This window comes from Musca vetustissima, unplaced genomic scaffold, assembly GCF_032173495.1.
Source record: "Musca vetustissima isolate MV318-11 ecotype Yass unplaced genomic scaffold, APGP_CSIRO_Mvet_v1 utg1469, whole genome shotgun sequence".
NCBI classification, from domain to species: Eukaryota; Metazoa; Arthropoda; class Insecta; order Diptera; family Muscidae; genus Musca; species Musca vetustissima.
Window position 1 is genome coordinate 471 of NW_026879459.1, and position 24,205 is coordinate 24,675.

Here is a 24,205-nt window from a genome sequence, read left to right on the forward strand (position 1 = left end):
CTTTGTTTTGGGATTTCAAAATTATTATCTCCCGTTACTACTATTATATATACAATTCGTATGCACCATTTAATTAGTTATTTTTTTAAATTGATTAATTAATAATGCTTCAAACAAACAATAGCTATGAATATTGTATTTCAAATCAAATTTAAATATAAAATATATATGAAACATATTTCAATTTAGTGCAAATTTCTTTAAATGAAATATTAAAAAAATAAATAAAAATTAAAATGCTTAACAATGCAATTTATAAGCAAACCTAGCTAAAGCATAACAAAAAAATCCCTAAATATTTTTCAATTAAAAAAAATGTATGAAAGGTAATGTAAATGGATTTTAGTTTTTAATTATAAAAAAATTATATGTTATTTATTAGTGGTATCTCTGATTGGTCTTCATTTTTATACCATTCCGATACAATATATTCGAATCATCAAAGTTTTTCTAGCCATAGAAATACTCATTGGTCTCCTATATACAAGAGAACTCCAATATCTTCAAGGCATAGAAAACCCCTTATTGGTTTCCAACTCAAATCACCTTCAAGCCCCCCAGAAAACCTCATTGATGTTCTAACCATTGGATTCTTAATAGGTGTTTTAGCCTTCAAGTTCTAGTTCACTACTTTAGTCTTCTAGACACAGATGATCCCATTTGTGTCCAAGATGTAGATAAAATAATCGATATTCTGGCACTACAAGACCCTATTCCAGGCCTTATAGGTGTCAAATCCACAGAAAACTTCGGTGGTCCAGATCAGACATAATTGATGACCTAGTGACAGAATACCTTATATAATCTGGCCGTAGAAGAATTCATCCGCATCTAACCGTAGAAGCCCGGTATTGTAACGCATTTATACTTATACGCCTTCTAACCAAGGAAGTTTTAAATTCCTTATCCATATTATACCCTTCACCACACTGTGGAACAGGGTATTCTGTCTCTGTGCATATATTTGTAACATGCAAAAGGAAACGAGATAGACACATGGTTCCTTTTGAGAATATGCATAGAATCACTTTATGAGACGATTTATGCATGTCCGTCCGTATGTAGATGTATATTTGTAAACAAAGTACAGGTCGCATTTATGATCCGATTTGCATGAAATTTGGCACGATTTGCACGATTTTTGGCATAGCGTACTGAATTAAGTCTAGCATGGTGTGTGCTAAGTTTCGTGAAAATCGATTCAGGTTTAGATATAGCTTCCATATATATTTTCGTCCGATTTAATGTAAATGGTGCACCAAAGTCCCTATTTACGAAATTTGGCATAGGGTACTGAATTAGGTCCAGAATGATTTGAGCTAAGTTTTGTGAAAATCGGTTCTGATTTAGATATAGCTCCCACATATATTTCCGTCCGATTTAATGTAAATGGTGCACCGAAGTCCCTATTTTTTCTTTCGATTTGCACGAAATTTGACACAGCGTAATGAATTAGACCTAGAATGATATGTGTTAGGTTTCCTGAAAATCGGTTCAGATTTCGATATAGCTCCCATATATATTTTTGGCCGATTTACTGTAAATGGTGCACCAAAGTCGCTATATATCTTTCAATCTGCACGAAATTTAGCATAGTGTACTGAATTAGGTCCAACATAATGTGTGCTAAGTTTCGTGAAAATCGGTTTGGATTTAGAAATTGCTCCCATATAAAGTTTTGTCCGATTTTATGTAAATGGTGCACCAAAGTCGCTATATATCTTTCGATTTGCACGAAATTTGGCATATGATACAGAATCACGTCCAGAATGATATGTGCAAAGTTCGTGAAAGTCGATTCAGATTTAGATACAGCTCCCGTATATAGTTTCGTCCGATTTGACGTAAATGGGGCACCAATGTCGCTATATATCTTTCAATTTGAACGGAATTTTGCATAGTGTACGGAATTGAGTCTTGAATGACGTATGTTAAGTTTCGAGAAACTCGATTCAGATTTAGATATTGCTCCCATATATAGTTTTCATTACTGGCTTGTCATATATTTTTTGCTTTGAACCTATAAAACAACTAATTGATCTCCTGTCTAAAGAATATATCATTGGTCTTCTATTCTATCTAGTATTTTATCTGTCTATTTGACTTAGGAAGTCATGAGCCTTATAAAAAGAATTTAGTGATAGAATACTTCGCGGTCAAAGGGGCATACACATAGGAAACTCACATTCTAACATTAAAAGTCATTAACCAATGAAGTTTTCCATTTATGATTTTCATTATGATTCCAATTACGACACAGAAATTCGTAAAATTTATCATTGCCATCCCATTGATAAAATATCTTATTAGTGGTCATCTTTCAATTTATTCCAAGTGCGTATACGTGTGACAAAGTGTCACATAGAAACACCCATACGCAATGGTGTACGCTTTGTTTTGATTCCCCAACAGCTGTTGTTGTGTAAAGAAAAAAAGTCAAAAAAGAAAACAAAAATTAAACGATCCTTTAATTACTTGAGTGATAGTAGAAGAGAGAGAGAGAGAGAGTGTGTGTGTTTGAAATGGTAGCACAACACATGTGTGTTTGTATTGGTGTGATTTTTGCGCCAATGTTACAATGTTTTGCTTGTTGGCTGACTGGCAAAAAATGTAAACAAAAATCTGATACCATGGGTTTTGTGTGGTATCTGTGTGTGTGTGTGTGTGCGTTGTCAATACACTCGGCTTGGGTGTCCGGGTGTTTTTCGTGTGGACATATCTTTGCTCGGGTTGTCTATTATTGTTTTTTTTTTTTGAAACAATTACCATTCAAACTCTGGAAGTACAAAACAGTTGAGCAACGAAATCATCAGTTGCAAACGAAATGCGGCATTGTTCGGACGTTTAGACGGTAGACAAAATTTCTTTAATTGAATTATTTAGTGGAAGATATTAATTTCGTAAATAAAAAAAAATCAAAGTGATCCGTAACGTTTAATTTAAAATCAAATTAAAATTAAAAGAAAAAAAAAAAACAAATTAAAAAAATAATATAAATGATAACCCAAAAAATAATTACAAAAGAAAATAAATCCTTTAATATTAATTAAAATTTCAAATCCCAATTTAAAGTGTTTGTGTGTGTGCGTGTTATTTAGTTGTTATAATTGTTATTTTATTTTTACTGTGCCATCAGCGTCAGTTACAAGGAAGTCGTCGTCAAAATCCAGTGACAGAGTAGTTGTATTATTTAGTGCTCAGTGGTCTGTTCAATGTCCTTTAAGATTAAGTTATGACCTTTTTTAGCTTTGGTTAGCTGTGGCGAACCACAATGAGGTTAAGTGAAAAGAGATTTTAACAAAAACATCATCAACAACAACAATATGATAATGCAAACGAAAGAAAAAAATTATAATAATAAATAATAAAACTCAAGAGTTGTGGGGAAAGTGAGAAGGACCATCGTATTGTGGATGCAGGAATATTTAAAGTATAGAATTATTGTAAATCGAGTACTGTGCTATTAAAAAAACTAAAAGTGAAATTACAATGTTATGGATTTTTGTTAAAAATTATCTTAACCTGAACATTTTGGAAATAATAAAGGTTGTAAGTTTCGAAGATAGGACAATAAGAAGAACCGTAACGTTCATCGGGGGGATATTGTTCTTTAAAAAAGGGGGATTTTCTTTCTTTAATAAATCATTTAACAAATATTCTTAAAAACCGTCGTTTGTGCAGGTCCCTTATATAAAAATTATTAAAAAATATATTCTTAAAAAATCCTTGCTTTTAGTGGTCTTTGAAAAGTATTCTTTAAAACATCCAGGACTATATTGACCCTTAAAAAATTAGTTAAAAAATTCAGGAGTATATTGGCCCTTTAAAAATTTTAGTAAAAAATGCAGGACACTATTGGCTCTTTAAAAGATTTTCTCCAAAAAATCCACGCATTTTTGGTTGGTCCTTGAAAAAATATTCTTTAAAAAATCCACGCCTTTTTGGTTGGTCCTTGAAAAAATATTCTTTAAAAAATCCACACCTTTTTGGTTGGTCCTTGAAAAAATATTCTTTAAAAAATCCACACCTTTTTGGTTGGTCCTTGAAAAAATATTCTTTAAAAAATCCACGCCTTTTTGGTTGGTCCTTGAAAAAATATTCTTTAAAAAATCCACGCCTTTTTGGTTGGTCCTTGAAAAAATATTCTTTAAAAAATCCACGCCTTTTTGGTTGGTCCTTGAAAAAATATTCTTTAAAAAATCCACGCCTTTTTGGTTGGTCCTTGAAAAAATATTCTTTAAAAAATCCACGCCTTTTTGGTTGGTCCTTGAAAAAATATTTAAAAAATCCACGCCTTTTTGGATGGTCCTTGAAAAAATATTTAAAAAATCCACGCCTTTTTGGATGGTCCTTGAAAACATATTCTTTTTGGTTGGTCCTTGAAAAAATATTTTTTTGGCCTTGGTCCACGCCTTGGATGATGGCCTTTGAAAAAATATTCTTTAAAAAATCCACGCCTTGGATGATGGCCTTTGAAAAAATATTCTTTAAAAAATCCACGCCTTGGATGATGGCCTTTGAAAAAATATTCTTTAAAAAATCCACGCCTTGGATGATGGCCTTTGAAAAAATATTCTTTAAAAAATCCACGCCTTGGATGATGGCCTTTGAAAAAATATTCTTTAAAAAATCCACGCCTTGGATGATGGCCTTTGAAAAAATATTCTTTAAAAAATCCACGCCTTGGATGATGGCCTTTGAAAAAATATTCTTTAAAAAATCCACGCCTTGGATGATGGCCTTTGAAAAAATATTCTTTAAAAAATCCACGCCTTGGATGATGGCCTTTGAAAAAATATTCTTTAAAAAATCCACGCCTTGGATGATGGCCTTTGAAAAAATATTCTTTAAAAAATCCACGCCTTGGATGATGGCCTTTGAAAAAATATTCTTTAAAAAATCCACGCCTTGGATGATGGCCTTTGAAAAAATATTCTTTAAAAAATCCACGCCTTGGATGATGGCCTTTGAAAAAATATTCTTTAAAAAATCCACGCCTTGGATGATGGCCTTTGAAAAAATATTCTTTAAAAAATCCACGCCTTGGATGATGGCCTTTGAAAAAATATTCTTTAAAAAATCCACGCCTTGGATGATGGCCTTTGAAAAAATATTCTTTAAAAAATCCACGCCTTGGATGATGGCCTTTGAAAAAATATTCTTTAAAAAATCCACGCCTTGGATGATGGCCTTTGAAAAAATATTCTTTAAAAAATCCACGCCTTGGATGATGGCCTTTGAAAAAATATTCTTTAAAAAATCCACGCCTTGGATGATGGCCTTTGAAAAAATATTCTTTAAAAAATCCACGCCTTGGATGATGGCCTTTGAAAAAATATTCTTTAAAAAATCCACGCCTTGGATGATGGCCTTTGAAAAAATATTCTTTAAAAAATCCACGCCTTGGATGATGGCCTTTGAAAAAATATTCTTTAAAAAATCCACGCCTTGGATGATGGCCTTTGAAAAAATATTCTTTAAAAAATCCACGCCTTGGATGATGGCCTTTGAAAAAATATTCTTTAAAAAATCCACGCCTTGGATGATGGCCTTTGAAAAAATATTCTTTAAAAAATCCACGCCTTGGATGATGGCCTTTGAAAAAATATTCTTTAAAAAATCCACGCCTTGGATGATGGCCTTTGAAAAAATATTCTTTAAAAAATCCACGCCTTGGATGATGGCCTTTGAAAAAATATTCTTTAAAAAATCCACGCCTTGGATGATGGCCTTTGAAAAAATATTCTTTAAAAAATCCACGCCTTGGATGATGGCCTTTGAAAAAATATTCTTTAAAAAATCCACGCCTTGGATGATGGCCTTTGAAAAAATATTCTTTAAAAAATCCACGCCTTGGATGATGGCCTTTGAAAAAATATTCTTTAAAAAATCCACGCCTTGGATGATGGCCTTTGAAAAAATATTCTTTAAAAAATCCACGCCTTGGATGATGGCCTTTGAAAAAATATTCTTTAAAAAATCCACGCCTTGGATGATGGCCTTTGAAAAAATATTCTTTAAAAAATCCACGCCTTGGATGATGGCCTTTGAAAAAATATTCTTTAAAAAATCCACGCCTTGGATGATGGCCTTTGAAAAAATATTCTTTAAAAAATCCACGCCTTGGATGATGGCCTTTGAAAAAATATTCTTTAAAAAATCCACGCCTTGGATGATGGCCTTTGAAAAAATATTCTTTAAAAAATCCACGCCTTGGATGATGGCCTTTTAAAAAATATTCTTTAAAAAATCCACGCCTTGGATGATGGCCTTTGAAAAAATATTCTTTAAAAAATCCACGCCTTGGATGATGGCCTTTGAAAAAATATTCTTTAAAAAATCCACGCCTTGGATGATGGCCTTTGAAAAAATATTCTTTAAAAAATCCACGCCTTGGATGATGGCCTTTGAAAAAATATTCTTTAAAAAATCCACGCCTTGGATGATGGCCTTTGAAAAAATATTCTTTAAAAAATCCACGCCTTGGATGATGGCTTTTGAAAAAATATTCTTTAAAAAATCCACGCCTTGGATGATGGCCTTTGAAAAAATATTCTTTAAAAAATCCACGCCTTGGATGATGGCCTTTGAAAAAATATTCTTTAAAAAATCCACGCCTTGGATGATGGCCTTTGAAAAAATATTCTTTAAAAAATCCACGCCTTGGATGATGGCCTTTGAAAAAATATTCTTTAAAAAATCCACGCCTTGGATGATGGCCTTTGAAAAAATATTCTTTAAAAAATCCACGCCTTGGATGATGGCCTTTGAAAAAATATTCTTTAAAAAATCCACGCCTTGGATGATGGCCTTTGAAAAAATATTCTTTAAAAAATCCACGCCTTGGATGATGGCCTTTGAAAAAATATTCTTTAAAAAATCCACGCCTTGGATGATGGCCTTTGAAAAAATATTCTTTAAAAAATCCACGCCTTGGATGATGGCCTTTGAAAAAATATTCTTTAAAAAATCCACGCCTTGGATGATGGCCTTTGAAAAAATATTCTTTAAAAAATCCACGCCTTGGATGATGGCCTTTGAAAAAATATTCTTTAAAAAATCCACGCCTTGGATGATGGCCTTTGAAAAAATATTCTTTAAAAAATCCACGCCTTGGATGATGGCCTTTGAAAAAATATTCTTTAAAAAATCCACGCCTTGGATGATGGCCTTTGAAAAAATATTCTTTAAAAAATCCACGCCTTGTATGGATGGCCTTTGAAAAAAATATTCTTTAAAAAATCCACGCCTTGTATGGATGGCCTTTGAAAAAAATATTCTTTAAAAAATCCACGCCTTGTATGGATGGCCTTTGAAAAAATATTTTTTTAAAAAATCCACGCCTTGGATGATGGCCTTTGAAAAAATATTCTTTAAAAAATCCACGCCTTGGATGATGGCCTTTGAAAAAATATTCTTTAAAAAATCCACGCCTTGGATGATGGCCTTTGAAAAAATATTCTTTAAAAAATCCACGCCTTGGATGATGGCCTTTGAAAAAATATTTAAAAAATCCACGCCTTGGATGATGGCCTTTGAAAAAATATTTTTTTAAAAAATCCACGCCTTGGATGATGGCCTTTGAAAAAATATTCTTTAAAAAATCCACGCCTTGGATGATGGCCTTTGAAAAAATATTCTTTAAAAAATCCACGCCTTGGATGATGGCCTTTGAAAAAATATTCTTTAAAAAATCCACGCCTTGGATGATGGCCTTTGAAAAAATATTCTTTAAAAAATCCACGCCTTGTGTGGGTCCTTGAAAAAATATTCTTTAAAATTTTTCAAATTTCTTTCCAAACAAAAGTTGCATCAGCTGATGGTTATTAAATCGTGAAATCGAAAAGTATCCACTATCCAATGAAGTGTTAAATGTTTGTCCACTTTCTTTGACACATTCTTCCTTTAGTTAATTCCCCAAACTTCTTAAATCAATCCCAATCCCCATTCCGAACAACTGTATTAGGTAAAAGTGTAGATTAGTTAATATTGATGGTACTAAAAGTTAATGATCATTCATTTGAGTTTTTATTACTTGGGCTAAGTTAATTTTGGACAGCTTTCACTAAAGCGCCCTAAACCGCACACAGGCAAATAGACAGACAGAGAGACAAAAAGTAAACTAATCTCAGCCAAAACCAAAAGCAAAGGGATATGAGTGAAATAAGTGTTATTAAAAGTAAATGATTTTTATTTTCAACGCACAATACATTGTTGTTGTTTTTGTTCAGACAATGACAACAATAATGTGAACACTAAAACCAAGAAATTGAAATACAATGGATTTAATGAAAAAAAAAAGAAAACAGATTCCACTAGAACTTTTGAACACAGAAGTCCAGTTCTATGGATAGAAGATCTTCATATAATATCCTTTTATTATAGAAGAATATCTTCTATAGCTAAAAAACCTTCTGTCCTACCGTATATAGAATACCTTCTGAAATTATTCTATAGGTAGAATACCTTCTGCAGCTGTTTATGGGTAGAACACCTTTGGTCGACCTTCAATGGGAAATAGACTTTCTGAAGTTACTCAGGATGATCAGTATAATGAAATATCTCCCTAAGTCATTCCAAAGGTATTCTATAGCTTTTATATTCAGCTAGAAGATGATGAAATGTTAAATGTTTCTATAAGCTTTTAAGCTTTCATATTGCTAGATAACATTATAAAGCTCGTTTTAGCTAGACGAGCTGTACCATGAACTCATTCTGAAGATCTTCTGAAGCTTTTATGTATACAAAATCCTGTAGGCAGCTTTTATATATACAGAATGTCTTCGTAAACATTCTATTGTTTGAAGATCTTCTTAAGCTCCTGAAGCTATTCATTAGCTAAAAGACTTGCTGAAACTCTTCTGTAGCTAAAATACCTTCTGAAGCTTTCTTTATATCTAAAAGTATTTTGGAATTCTACTATGACCTGAGACCATTCTAAGACCTCTAACAGCTATTATTCTATAGCCTGAATCTCTTCGAAAGCTCTTCTATATGTGCAACATCTTCTAAAGATCTTCTATAGCTAAAACACCTTCGAAAACTCCGCTATAATTAGAAACCCTTCGGAAGCTCCACAATATCTGAAAGCTAGGCAGGGGTCCTTCTAAAGCTCATATTTGACTAGAATATTTTCTGAAGCGCTTTAAAGGGTATATCTAGTGAAATTCTTCTATAAGTACGACCCCACGAGCTCTGATATACTCAGAAGACGTTCTAAAGACCTGTTTAGTTATATATTGAAGACCTTCTAGACCTTCCTTCTGAAAGTCTACTACAGCAAAAGGGCCTTATAAAGCTCTGATAGAGTTAGAAAACCTTCCGAAGCTCTCCAATATCTAGAAATCTTTTTTAAACTCTTTATAAGCTCTTCGTTTACCAGAAAATCATATGAAGTCCTTTTATGGTTAGAATACGACCTCCCCACGCTCTGCTATATTCAGAAGAAGTGGTAAAATATCGATTTTTTAGGAGATTTGTTAAAAATGTTAAGACCTTCAGAAGTTATTCTATAGCTGGTATACCTTCTGAAAATATTTCATAGCTAGATGACATTTTAAAGCCTTAGAAAACCGTCTGAAGCTCATAAAAATCTGGAAGTCTTTATACCCTTCATCACACTGTGGTACAGGGTATTATGTCTTTGTCCATATGTTTGTAACAGTCAAAAGGAAACGAGATAGACACATGGGAAACGAGATACAAATTGGGGAAAAAATCGGTTCAGATTTAGATATAGCTCCCACATATATTTTCGTCCGTTTTAAGGTAAATGGTTCACCAAAGTACCTATATATCCTTCGATTTGCACGAAATTTGGCATATCGTACTGAATTAAGCCTAGAACGATGTGTGTTCAATTTCGTGAAAATCGGTTCATATTTAGATATAGCTCCCATATATATTTTCGTCCGATTTTATGTAAATGGTGCACCAAAGTTCCTAAATATCTTTCGATTTGCACGAAATTTGGCATATCGTACTAAATTAAGTCTAGAATGACGTGTGCCAAGTTTCGTGAAAATCGGTTCAGATTTAGATATAGCTCCCATATATATTTTCGTCCGATTTTATGTAAATGGTGCACTAAAGTCCCTAAATATATTTCGATTTGCACGAAATTTGGCATATCGTACTAAATTAAGTCTAGAATGACGTGTGCCAAGTTTCGTGAAAATCGGTTCAGATTTAGATATAGCTCCCATATACATTATCGCCCGATTTTATGTAAATGGTGCGCCAAAGTCCCTATATATCTTTCGATTTGCACGAAATTTGGCATATTGTACTGAATTAGGTCTAGAATGATGTGTGCCAAGTTTCGTGAAAATCGGTTCAAATTTAGATATAGCTTCCATATATATTTTAGTCCGATTTAAGGTAAATGGTGCACCAAAGTACCTATATATATCCTTCGATTTGCATGAAATTTGGCATACCCAAAGTGGTGAAGGGTATCATTTAATCGGCCAAGTACGACTTTATCACTTTCCTTACTGGTTTAATTTATTTATGTTATATATATATATATATATATATTTTAACTTTATGTGTTTTGTGGTTCTGTTCTGTCCAAATCTACTGAAGCATTTTCACGACTAGAATGCCTTCCAAAAATCTTCTATAAGTACGTCATATGCCATATTCAGAAGGCATGTTGAAGGTTTAATTTTGTGATCTGTGATCAAGCTTTTTTCTGGGTAGAAAGTCTTCCAAAGCTATTCATTATCTTGAAGTCCTTCTGAGGCTCTTTTATACCTCGAAGACCTTTTTAAGCTCTACTGTAAAATATATGCCATCTTCGGTATTTTGTTTTGGTTATTCTTTATTTAGAGTTTTTATTTTTTGTATATTTTTTATTTGTTAATTATTATTTTTATTTTATTAATATCATTATGTATCTGCATATTTTAGCATTATTTTGATTTCCGTTACCAGACAGCTGGTCTTGAGTTATTTTTGTTTGTTTTATGGCAGGTCCACAGTCCATTGTAAGTGTTATGGGTGTGTTTTTCAATATTTAAATGTTGTTTATTTTTCACATTTTGTCTGCGTTGATACTCTATTTTTGGTAATTCGATACACTTCTTCTGTTAGATTTGTTTCACTGGCTCTCAGACATATTAGCGTTTTGTTTTGTTTCGTTTTCTACTTTTTCCTAATTTGCATTGCAGATTACAACCATCCGAACATTCGTCACGTCCGTTTGTTAAGCTTTTGTTAATAGCTCCTCGTCCTGATGTTATTGTGTCAATGTATTTGCGTGATAATGTTTGTTATATGAATGTATGTATTTGAAACGTATGTTTTGGAAATTTTATTTCAATTTGGCGGGGTTGAGAATAACATTTTTTTTTTTTGAAAACTGAAAAAAAAACTGTTGAATTTGCAGTTTTTCTTTATTCTTATTCTTCTTCTTCCTTTTTTTCTCTTTATCAAAATAACAATACATCTGAGTTGAACTGCCATTTGTGAGCCATTTTTTTTTTTTTGATATAATAAATATTTATGACCATTCTTTTGTCAATCATTAGGGAATTATTTGAAGAAATCCAAAAGGGAGTCATTCGTCGCACGTTGATTGTTGCTTTCTTTTTGGAAATAAAATTGCCAGCAGCGAAATTGTGAAGACATTTAATGTCCTATTAGCACGTATCTAATGTGTGTGACAGAAAACCGGACTGCTGACCTTGTCTTTAAAGGTAAGATTTATATTCTGTCTGAAATAACAAGTAACGAAAACAGCAGTTAGGTCTTAGGTCGACAATTTTATGACCACCACGACAAGGTGGTATACAAGTTACAAATCGATTTGACATTTTTCATAAGAAAGTTTTCAATTTAAAGAAAATTGGACAAAGCGGACTTATCGTTGTTGGTTGTAGGTAAGCTCTATTTATTTCAAGTCTTCATTCAAACACATCGGTTATATTAAATGCAAAAAAAAAAAAACAGTAAGGAAATAAGAAAAGTCGGACGGGGCCGACTATATGATACCCTTCACCACTTTGGATATATTCAACAGATGCATCCTAATAGACGTCGCATTTTTTAAGAACCATTAACATGAAATTGGATGAATTAAAATATGACATCTTTGTCTAATAATGAACTATTTAGACCGATCTATAAACATGTCATTCTGCAACCTATACCATTTTTTCATGTTTGAAACCGATTTTCACGAAACTTAACACACGTCATTGTAGACTTAATTCAGTACGCTATGCCAAAATTCGTGTAAATCGAAGGATATATAGGGACTTTCGTGCTCCATTAACATAAAATCGGACGTAAATATATTTGGGAGCTATATCTAAATCTGAACCGATTTTCACGAAACTTAGCACACCTCATTCTAGACTTAATTCAGTAAGCTATACCAAATTTCGTGCAAATCGAAAGATATATAGGGATATTGGTGCCCCATTTACCTTAAATCGGACGTAAATATATATCGAAGCTATATCTAAATCTGAACCGATTTTCACGAAACTTAGCACACATCATTCTAGACTTAATTCAGTACGCCAAGCCAAAATTCGAGCAAATCGAAAGATATATAGGGGCTTTGGTGCTTCATTAACATAAAATCGGACGAATATATATATATGTGAGCTATATCTAAATCGGAACCGATTTCCTCCTTGGGCCAAATAAATGAGCTGTATCAAATTTCATCCAAATCGGGTTATAAATGAGATCTGTATTTTGTTTACAATTTAACATCAACAGACAGACGGACATGCATAAATCGACTCAAATGTGATTCTATGCTTATTCTCAAAAGGAACCATGGGTCTATCCCGATTCCCTTTGCCTGTTACAAACATAAGCACAAAGATATAATACCCTGCTCCACAGTGCAGTGTGATGAAGGGTATAAAAAGTATTCTCATGTTTTTATAAAGGTCTTTCGTAGCCACGTTGCTCTGTGAAGATTTTCGGAACTACTACTAAGGAAAAAAAGCTTCTTACCGTGTGGCGAACCTTACGAAGTACCTCTGAAGCTCTTGTTAATTATTTGTGTATCTTTGGAAAATCCTTCATTGAAAGATTTTTTATATGGAGTACCTTTCAAAGTTCCTATAGATATTCTAATGGTAATTCGTAACACTTATGTGGTTAGAAGTCCCTGTGACGTACTTTTATAAATTTAAGACATTTAAAACCTCTTCTACACAAAAAAAAACTGTATTTTTCTTTAGATTTTTAAAGATCTTTAAAGGTTTTCTACCCCTGTGTAAGCTTTTTAATACCATGAAGAGGTTCCATATGGAATAGCATTTAAAGCTCGTATATATCTGAAAGATATTCTAATGACAATTCGAAGCTCTGTTTTGTAGTTGGAAGATCCATTGAAGGATAGGTCCGGTTACCAATCATTTAGAAGCTACTTTCAATCGGTAACCATTGTGTTCATCCTGAGTACCCGGAAACTAGAGGAGATTGAGGAGAGGAATAGAGGATAGATAGAAGGTCTTTCGAACCTCTTCTGAGCGTGTTTTATAACTTGAGGATATTGTGATGAATTTTCTTGAAGTATTTTCTTAGAAGTCTTTTCAATTTCTTTTATCTTGAAAACCTTTTACGAAGTTCATTTGGTCCCTTTCTATACGCCGAAGAGCTTCTATAAATAATGGCCCTTCATAAACGTTGCCTGGAAACCTTTCTGTAGCTTTTCTATAGCTGGAATATCTTCTAAAGCTACTGTGCATATAGACTATACTTTCTTCATTCCTTAGTCATTTCGAAGCTCCTCTCTCGAAGCTCCTTTTTTATACAAGAAAATCTTTTGAAACTCGTATATACTCCTAAAGATGTTTCCGTATATAATAGAAAATAATCCAAATGATTTAATAGCTAGACATCTAAGTGAAATTCAGACATCTATAAGCTTTGGAAGAACTTCATATGCAGAACTTCCCCTAAGAGATTAGTTTGTATGGTTAGGGGAGCCTCTGAAAATCCTCCAGAAATAAAATAAAAGCTACTGGAAGTTTTTTTGCTATAGAAGTTTGTATATGGCTTCTATGGATTAGTTTGTATATGGCTTCTATGGTTAGGGGAGCCTCTGAAAATCCTCCAGAAATAAAATAAAAGCTACTGGAAGTTTTTTTTGCTATAGAAGAGTCTTTTCATTATATTTCCAGAAGTTATTTCTACTTTAGAAAAATTTAAGAAGGGGTTTCTAGACAAGGTTTGATGTCATGGAATAGGTTTAGAATATTTCTTGCTATAGAAACATATAAAAGAACTTCAGCTGTATACGAACTTCACAAGGTCTTCCAGATATACAAGATATTCTAGTTATTGAAACAAATTTTACCTATAGAGAAGCTTCAGAAAATCTTTCCTTAGAAAGCTTCAGAAGGCTCCTAGGTATTCTAGGTACAGAAGCCTTTTATCTATAAAATGTGCTACAGATGGTATTCTATTTTCAGGAGATTTCGAAGGTTTCCTATCTCTATTACTTCTTGAAGTGCTTCCACCTACACCAAAACATTGGAATATTTTCTATGGGAAAATATCAAAGATCTTATTGCAATGGGTAAGTTTCAGAAGGCTCGTATATATTCTAGGTTTCGAAAGAAGCGTTACATCTATAATTGTGCTTCAGTCTTCTATCTATGGGAGAGGTCGAGAAGCTCATTTCATAGCTGTACAAGATCTTCCTGTCATACAAGAGCATTGACATATTTTCCAACTATAGAATAGCTTCAGATGGGATATTTTAGAATTTTTTAAATTTGCTTACTGTTTTCATTATAATGTAGATATTTTTTATTGACATTTATTTTTTATTGAATTTTATTAAATTTAATACAGTGTTTCTTCTTGCACCCTCCTCCAGCTCTAATACATAATATGTAAAGCTCTTCAACTCTTCCAGACATTTGATGAGTTAATGTGTCTCGAAAATTGAAAACTAATATCCGGAACTGTTTATTCCTTTCGTCACACACACAAAAGAAATGATTAATGATTCAATATTAGTTTAAGAAAAAATAACAACAACAAAAAACACTGGAACAACTTTTCCACAATTATCCTGCATTTGTTATTATTGTGGTTTGGCTAGACCAATGATGCTGATGCAGTATCGTCATCATCTTCAGCGCAAAAGGACAACATCATCGGCAACATGACTTGAATTGTGATAAATACAAAGCAGAGAAGTATGTATGTGTGAGTGTTGTTTTTAATTTTATTATTTTTTCGTGCATTTTCTGGAGATGATGGTCGAATGGCTGACATGCCATTCCATTAGCACAGACTCTTAGTCATTTATAACAAATACAAAAAAAAAAAATCGTATGACTTTATAAAAAATGCCATAAGATAAAAAATCCACCAAAAATGTCTGTGAAAATGAACTACAAAAATTTTTTTTTATTCTGTTCGATGTTCTTCGTATGGATTAAATTTCACTTTATAATGGAGTAAATTTGTTTTCACTATTCTATATGAAATATTATTTGGATGGAGTAGAAGTGGAAATTTGCTCACACCTCACCTTTGATCATCAGCATTACACATCAATTTCATACTCAACATTATTGACCTACGGAACGGAAGGCAGCAGCTGAAGAAACGTCTGGAGTATGGTCTATGGCAGGAGTATAGCAATTGGCGTTGTATTTTTGGCCATTGTTTGTGCATTGTCGGCATTGATTTTCTATTTGAGTTTGGGTAAGTTTCTCTGTTTTCACTTCATCTTCATTTTTCCTAGCGACCATACTTTAAAAGATAATCCCCGGCTCATTGCAAGATTTATATTTTATGTTTACACTTAAAATCCCATATGCATTATTTTATTATAGAATAATCTGCCATATTAATAAATTTACATTTATGTCGAATTAAAGGAGTTGTGTCTTGGTTTTCTGCATCCCCGAAAAGTAGGCAATAAAATTATTTTATATTGCCACGTGAAATTAGCATTTATTTCTCAAGCGATCTAAATGCCCATAACATCTGCTAGGATAAAGCCATTGTGAGATTCAAAACACGTATGTTTTTTTATGATGCCCTTAAACGATTTTCGAAAACAATAACAAATGTTTATGGGATATGTTAATAATATTAAAATAACATAAAAAGAAGAATCGAAGATTAAAAAAGACAACAAGGGAAAACCTATTTGTTTTTTATGGAGGATTTGAAAAAAAAAATAAGTACAATACATTAGCAGGATCTAAGTGATCAGCCAATTTTCCACAGGGAGCATAACAAATACCGAAATAACAGAAGCACTTCTAGTTATAGAAAAGCTTCAGTAAGCCTCGTGAATATATAAGGGCTTCAGAACAAATTCTAGCTGTAAATGAGGAATTTTGCTATATAAGAGCTTCAGATGAACTTTTTTCTGCAGGAGAGTTCTATAAGGTCTTCAATCTATACATATGAATCTATATTAGTCCACGCTTCTAAAAATATTCTTCCGTGAAAAATTCACGGTGTTAATGGTCCTTTGTAAAAATATTCTTTAAAAATCCCACGACTATGGTAAACCTTTAAAAAAAAAACTTTTTAAAAAAATCAGAACTCCAAAAGTCTTTAAAAAAAATTTAAAAAATCCACACATTAAGTGGTACTTTGGAAAAACATTTTGCCTATTTTGCCTATTAAAAAACCCTTAGCTAGTCATTTAAAGATATTTAAAACCAGTAAAGAAAGTAGTAAAATCGGGCTGGGCCGATTATATGATACCCTTCACCACTTTGGGTATCATCAGCTTGCGCAGGTACCCATGCTTCTGATCCATATAATAGCACGGGTAGTATCAGCGTCTTGTAAAGTGTGAGTTTGGTCTGGCCTTGTTTCAAAACTGCTTACTTAGACCATAGTAGCATCTGTTGGCCATCACAAACCTTCTCCGAATTTCAAAACTAATGTCATTCGTTTTATTTATGGCGGTATCAAGGTATATAAAGTCTTTAACTACCTCGAAGCTGTAGTTCTCAAGTTCCACAGTTGGTCCGAGTCTACTGTTGATACCATCAGCTTGGTCTTCTCGCCGTTTACTGCCAGACCCACTTTGGCAGACTCCTTTTCAATTTGTTCAAAGGTGGCTGTTACCGATCGCAATGTTCGTAGGGGATGATAGATACCAAGCAACGGCTCTGATCGGCTTTAACATGGCGAAGTCCAGGCTTATCTTGGTCCCTCTTTCATCGCAATTGTGGACACTGACCTCCCCGCGGTGCCACCTGGAAAGCTATTCTCATCACCCGACGACGGACATGCATAAATCGACTTAAAAATTAATTCTATTCATATTCTCAAAAGGAACCATGGGTCCATCTCGTTTCCTTTTGTCTGTTCCAAACATATGCACAAAGACATAATACCCAGTACCACAGTGTGGTGAAGGGTATATAAAATCACGTTCTTGAAAAAAATTTACCATTCTAAGAAAAAAAGTATTTTTCCAAAATCCCCACTGTTGATGCTATTTGAAAAATATCCACCTTCCTTAAAAAATCCACACTTTTCATGTATGTAAAAAATATATAAAAAATCCCAAATGAAAATCTTCCCCTCGTTCCAACTCCAATATAAATAAATTTAAATTTTCCAAATTTGTTATCTGTTTGTCATGTGCATTTTTTTTAATAAAATTCCCAATAAGTCCACAACGGAAGTCATTAAGGCGACCATTATTCTCCTTAAGTATCAAAACTAGACCAATTCTCACAATACCACAGCCATAATAGAATGGCCTTGAATTTATGATCATTGAAATTGTTTAGATGTATAAAATAAACCTACCCGAAGAACTGACCCTACCACGGTTCGGAATCACAATTAGATTCCTTGGAAGAAACAACAGTTAGTAGCTGGTGAAAGTTAACACACAAATTATATTTTTATTATTGTTTAGACACTTGTAAATTGGGTGTGTGTGTGTGTGTGTTTGCGGTTGGGTGTATTTGTGTCGGGTTATTAATAGTTTATTATGGCCAAGATACCCACACACACGCACACACTAACGCACATAAATTCCCATATATTTGTTTTTATTAGGACTTCTACTAATGTTGTTATCATGAATGGACTCTTCTGATTCCAAATTCACTTCATAAATGTTCGAGATCCAGTGGAGTCTGGCAAAGGGAGAAGGGATAAAAAACGTTGGGAATGAGATAAATGAATGCTGGCCATAATACGATTGCCACTTCAGTCAATTGTTAAGAGCAAGTGTTAGCCTTTTTCATTTGGTGTTATTGTTTTTTTGGTTTTCTTGTCGAAAGATGTTACTGTGACCAAATGGAATCTTAATAAAAAAATATTTTTTTTCGGAGCAGGGAGAGAGAGAATATGGTTGACTTTGAATCTTAATATAATGATTCCTTTTTTCGGACAAGAAGGAACATGCTTGTCCTTGTGGTCTATTAAATTGCAATTTATGAACATTAGTATTTGTTGTTTCATCTGCTGGTAGTTAGAGTTGTTCATTAACAATTGGCCTTTCGTTTGTCGGAGTGAGGTAGAAGGCTCCTTCGTTTTTCGCAAGGACCAAAAAATGTAGGCGACATTTATTGTTTTGCTGGTTAGATTTTTGTTGGACTCTTTAAGTAGTCTTGAGGCTATTTAATGTGGTAAATTATGCATGCTTGTTATCAAGAAATTTCTTTTCTGCCGTTTTCAAAGTTCATTCTCAGATTTTTGTTTTGGTAGCTGCTTAAGAAACTGCCAACTAAGTCATTATAGATTATCCAGTTAAATGTGGTGATAATTCCTAATGAGTTTCACAACAACACCTGCTGGTTTGAAATAGTAGTCGTCTTGTTTTTTTTATTTAAATTAAAAAAGTGGTTACCAAAAATAGAAGAGGATTTCCAAAAAAGTAGATTACAGCAAGGTAAGCGAAAGTTAATAACTATTTTATCTAAACAAATCCTACGAATAGCAGGACAAAGATGTACTTTTCAAAGGATGAAGGAACACGTGAAGAGTTGAGTTTTTAAATAGTATACATTTTTTTATATAAAAATCATTCTATAAAAAATCCACGCCTTGTGTTGGTCCTTGAAAAATAATTCTATAAAAAATCCGCGCCTTGTGTTGGTTCTTGAAAAATACTTACTTACTTAACTGGCTTGTTACAGAACGGTTGTTCCATAAGCCGAGCTTAAAAAAGATTTCCAAGCGCGTCGGACTTGTGCGCATCTCCTCCAATTTGAAAGACCACGTTCCAAGATGTAGTTTTCTACTTGGCCTTCCCATCTAATTTGTGGCCTTCCCCTTCTACGGGAACCATCACTAGGCTCGCTATTATATGCCTTGGGCATTCTCATTCATCCTATGGTCTAGCCACCGTAGTCGCCGCAGCTCAATACGATAAATTGTATATAAATTGCGTATAAATTGTAAAGCTCGTGGTTCATTCGACGCCGATATTCACCGTTGACGCAGATCGCCGTTGTAGATCTTTCGGAGAAAATTTCTTTCAAACACCCAAAGAGCTGCCTCGTCTGCTTGCGCAAGTACCCATGCTTCAGATCCATATAACAGCACGGGTAGTATCAGCGTCCTGTAAAGTGTGAGTTTGGTCTGTCGGGAGGTGGCCTTGTTTTTGAGTTGCTTGCTTAAACCATAGTAGCATCTGTTGGCCATCACAATCCTTCTCCGAATTTCAAAACTGATATTATTCGTTTTATTTATGGCGGTACCAAGGAATATAAAATATTTAACTCCCTCGAAACTGTAGTTCTCAAGTTTCACAGTTGGTCCGAGACTACTGGACGTCTTGCGCGTTGATACCATCAGCTTGGTCTTCTCGCCGTTTACTGCCAGACCCACTTCGGCAGACTCCTTCTCAATTTGTTCACAGGTTGCTGTTACCGCTCGCAATGTTCGACCCATTTTATCGATGTCATCCGCGTAGGCGAGTAATATGTGTTGTTTGGTGTATAGAGTGCCATTTCTGTCCACCTTTGCGTCTCGTATGACCTTTTCCAGCAGGATGTTGAAAAGATCACACGTCAAACTGCCACCTTGTCTGAATTCTCGTTCGGCATTGTGCCACTTAAAGTTATTCTGCATAGCCGTATTAATTGCTCTGAATGGATAGGGCTGTCGAATGCGGCTTATATTCGACGAATAGGTGGTATGTGTGGATGTCTTCTTCGTGGTCTTTTCCAGGATTTGGCGCAGAGTGAAAATCTGGTCAATGGTGGATTCGTCAGGTCTGAAGCCGCTTCAATCGTTCACACAGCACACTAGATAGCACTTTATATGCGATGGGAAGACTAATTCCTCTGTAGTTGGCACATATCGCCTTGTTTCCTTTTTTGTGCATGGGACACAGGATGCTGAGTTTCCAATCAGTGGGCATGCATTCCTCTAGCCAAATTGTACTAAATAGCTGGTGCATGCTCCTGACCAGCATCTGACCCCCAGTCTTCAGTAGTTCGGCTGGTAACCCATCGGCTACTGCTGCTTTATTGTTCTTTAGCCGATTAATTGATATTCTGACCTTATCTTGGCTAGGTGGTAAACACTCTATACCGTCATCTATTATTGGTTCTGGGGTATCTTCTTCACCGCCACTATTTGATACCAGAAGCTTTTCAAAATGCTCCTTCCAGATCCTCAACACGCTGCCTGTATCTGTTACCAGGTTTCCTTCTTCATCTCTACAGGACTATGTGCCTGCACCAAAACCTTCGGTTTGGTGTTTTGCTCGTTGGTAAAATTTCCGGACTTCATTCTGACTCCTGTACATCTCGATTTGCACACGCTCACGTTTTTCTTGTTCGTTCTGAAAACACGTTTCTCATCTCTCCTTTTCTCCCGACAATTCTCCATCACATTACGTGTTGCTACTGTCTGCAGGGTTGCCATATACGCTGCGTTTTCACATCAGTAGCATTACGACACTCCTGATCGTACCATGGGTTTCTTGGTGGAGGTCTTTGGTACCCAAGTTTTGCTTTTGCTGCAGTTTATAGGGAGTGGGCAATTCTTTGCCATTGTGCTGCTATACTATTATCGGGACAAGAAGAGCTTTCGTCAAGCAGTTGGGTAAGTTGTGCGGAGTAGGCCTCGGCTACCTGTTGTGTTTGCAGCTTTTCGACGTAAAATTTCCGTATTATGTTAGATCGCACCTTTGCTGTAACATTAAGACGAGTGCGAACCTTGGCTGCTACAAGGTAGTGGTTCGAATCGATATTCGCTCCTCGGATCGATTGAACGTCTAATACACTGGATGAATGCCTTCCGTCTATCACAACATGATCAATTTGATTTCTCGTTACTTGATCAGGAGAAATCCAGGAGGCTTTGTGTATATCGACATGTTTGAATCTGGTCCTGCTAACTACCATGTTTTTTGCTGCCGCGAAGTCAATCAACCTGCCTGCCGTTATCGGATGTTTCTTCATGAAGGCTGAATTTTCCGACGGTGGGGCCAAAGATATTTTCCCTTCCGAATTTTGCATTAAAATCTCCTAGCAGAATTTTAATGCCATGGCCAGGGCAGCGATAAAAAATTCACGCTGCTTTGGATCATAAAAAATCCTTCTATTGGTCCTTGCAAAATATTTTTTGTAAATAATTCTTCTGTTGGACTTGAAAAAAGTCCTCTGTAGACAAATTACATTCAAAAAATCACCTCTGCATCCCTTATATAAGATTTAAAAATCTCCTTCTTTACTTCTTTCCCCGACCACCTTTGTGTTAACATGTTAATAATAGCTAATAGACAAATACAATTTATGGCTAAATGGTCGGATATTTTTTTAATTTTTGAAATTTCACAGATTCTCAATTTAGTTGATATTAAATTATTTACTCAAATATTCCGTGACATTATATTTCTACAATTTATTGACTCTGTTCCCTCATGCCAGTTATTTTTGTCCTTTCACTTCGTTTTTTTTTCTTATTTTTAGGTCCCTGTCCCAGTGGCACATTTGCCTGCGACAATGGCCGATTCTGTGTGCCGCAACGACAAATATGTGACCATCGTCGGGATTGTATCGATGGCAGCGATGAACATCCCGTTGAGTGCGGCATTCTCTATGGCAGCATACAAATGACAGATAAAATTATACAAAAGGCGATTGAGAAACATCGTCAGAAGCTGCAGCAGCAACAGCAAACTATTGTGGGCAATAATGTGACGGTTGCGACGACGTCGTCATCTTCATCGACGGACACAGAAACCATCCACAAGGATTTGAATGTAACAAAGGCCGCTGAAAGAGACAACAAACAACTAGAACAACAACAAATGGCAAAATACAACAATTGTGGTAAGGGGTTCTCTAAGTTCCATCACTATTTTTTTATTTTTGTTGGTTTTGTTGTTTTTTTTCTTGTTTTTTTTATCCCTTTTTTGTAAAGGATTCTGCCTTAATAATTTAAGTTTTGTGTGTAGGTTTTTAAAAATATGCTAAAGGTCAGTGTACGTGTGGCGTATACGTAGTGTCATTACTTATACGTGAGCTTGAAAATAATTAAAATTAATGTTCAAATTATACGACAACACAGAATTTGTGGAGTCAAGAGAGGGGAGAAAAAGAAATGGAATGAGAGCTGGGAATATAAATTATAATTAAAAATAATTAGCATTTATTTCGTGTTAACTTGATTTTAATTTTTTTAATAAATGTATAACTATTTCAAACAAAACCAGTAAGGAAAGTAGTAAAGTCGGACGGGGCCGACTATATGATACCCTTCACCACTATGGGTATATTAAACAGGACTATTAGCTTGAACTTGAATGAAATAAAATATGTGATATTTATCTAAATGTGAATCTACGTAGATCTACCCATAAAGTATGTAAATCGACTTCAAACAAATATAAATAGGTCATCCGTTGGGCTATGTCTGTACTTCTAGAAAACGAAACTACATAATTCTATGCTCAATTTTGTACGTTGTGCAAAATTTGATGACAAACTGACTAACATGAGGAGTTTGATGCCCAATTTACTTGATATCGGGCCAAATATTAAGCAATTTCAAACAAACTTGTCACAGGATACGTTATACTAATTTCAGAACGTTTTGTTCCTATTGGTTTCTTGGTGCGTCAAGTACTTAAAATCAGTACGTTATGCCAAATTTCGTGCAAATCGAAAGATATATAGGACTTTGGGGTACCATTTACATGAAATCGGACGAAACTATATATGGGAGCTATATCTAAATCTGGACCGATTTTCACGAAACTTTACATACATCATTCTAGACCTAAATGCTTAGGCTGTACCAACTTTCGTGGAAATCGAATGATATATAGGGACTATATATATAACTATATATATATATATAACATATATAACTATATATGGGAGCTATATCTAAATCTGGACCGATTTTCTCGAAACTTGGCAGAAATCACTCTAGGCTTAATTCAATACGTTATGCCAAATTTCGTGCAAATCGAAAGATATATAGGGACTTTGGGGCACCATTTGCATGAAATCGGACGACACTATATATGGGAGCTATATCTAAATCTCGACCGATTTTCACGAAACTTTGCAGACATCATTCTAGACCTAAATGATTAGATTGTACCAAATTTCGTGAAAATCGAATGATATATAGGGACTTTGGGGCACCATTTACATGAAATCGGACGAAACTATATATGGGAGCTATATCTAAATCTGGACCGATTTTCTCGAAACTTGGCAGAAATCACTCTAGGCTTAATTTAGTACGTTATGCCAAATTTCGTGCACATCAATAGATATATAGGGATTTTGGGGTACCATTTACATGAAATCGGACGAACCTATATATGGGAGCTATATCTAAATCTGGACCGATTTTCTCGAAACATGGCAGACATCACTCTAGGCTTAATTCAGTACGTTATGCCAAATTTCGTGCAAATCAAAAGATATATAGGGACTTTGGGGCACCATTTACCTGAAATCGGACGAAACTATATATGGGAGCTATATCTAAATCTGGACCGATTTTCACGAAACTTGGCAGACATCAGTATAGGCCTAAATGATTAGCCTATACCAAATTTCGTGCAAATCGAAAGCTATATAGGGACCGTTTACATTAAATCGGTTAAATATATATATGGGAGCTATATCTAAATCTGAACCGATTTTTCCCAATTTCAATAGGGTTCGTCCTTGGGCCGAATAAGTGACCTATGCCAAATTTCATCCAATTCGGATCATAAATGCGACCTGTACTTTGTTTACAATTTAACATG

At 34.4% G+C, this 24,205-nt stretch overlaps 1 protein-coding gene across 1 annotated transcript in view; it reads left to right on the forward strand.

Moving 5' to 3' along the window:
- The first annotated feature begins 15,605 nt into the window (after positions 1 to 15,605).
- LOC133324368 (relaxin receptor 2) overlaps positions 15,606 to 24,205 on the forward strand; it is a 37,586-nt gene continuing 28,986 nt past the window's right edge. The window contains exons 1-2 of the mRNA XM_061533212.1: positions 15,606 to 15,693; positions 21,903 to 22,265. Of these exons, the coding sequence (XP_061389196.1) occupies positions 15,606 to 15,693; positions 21,903 to 22,265 (451 nt within the window). The remainder of the gene's footprint in view (positions 15,694 to 21,902; positions 22,266 to 24,205) is intronic.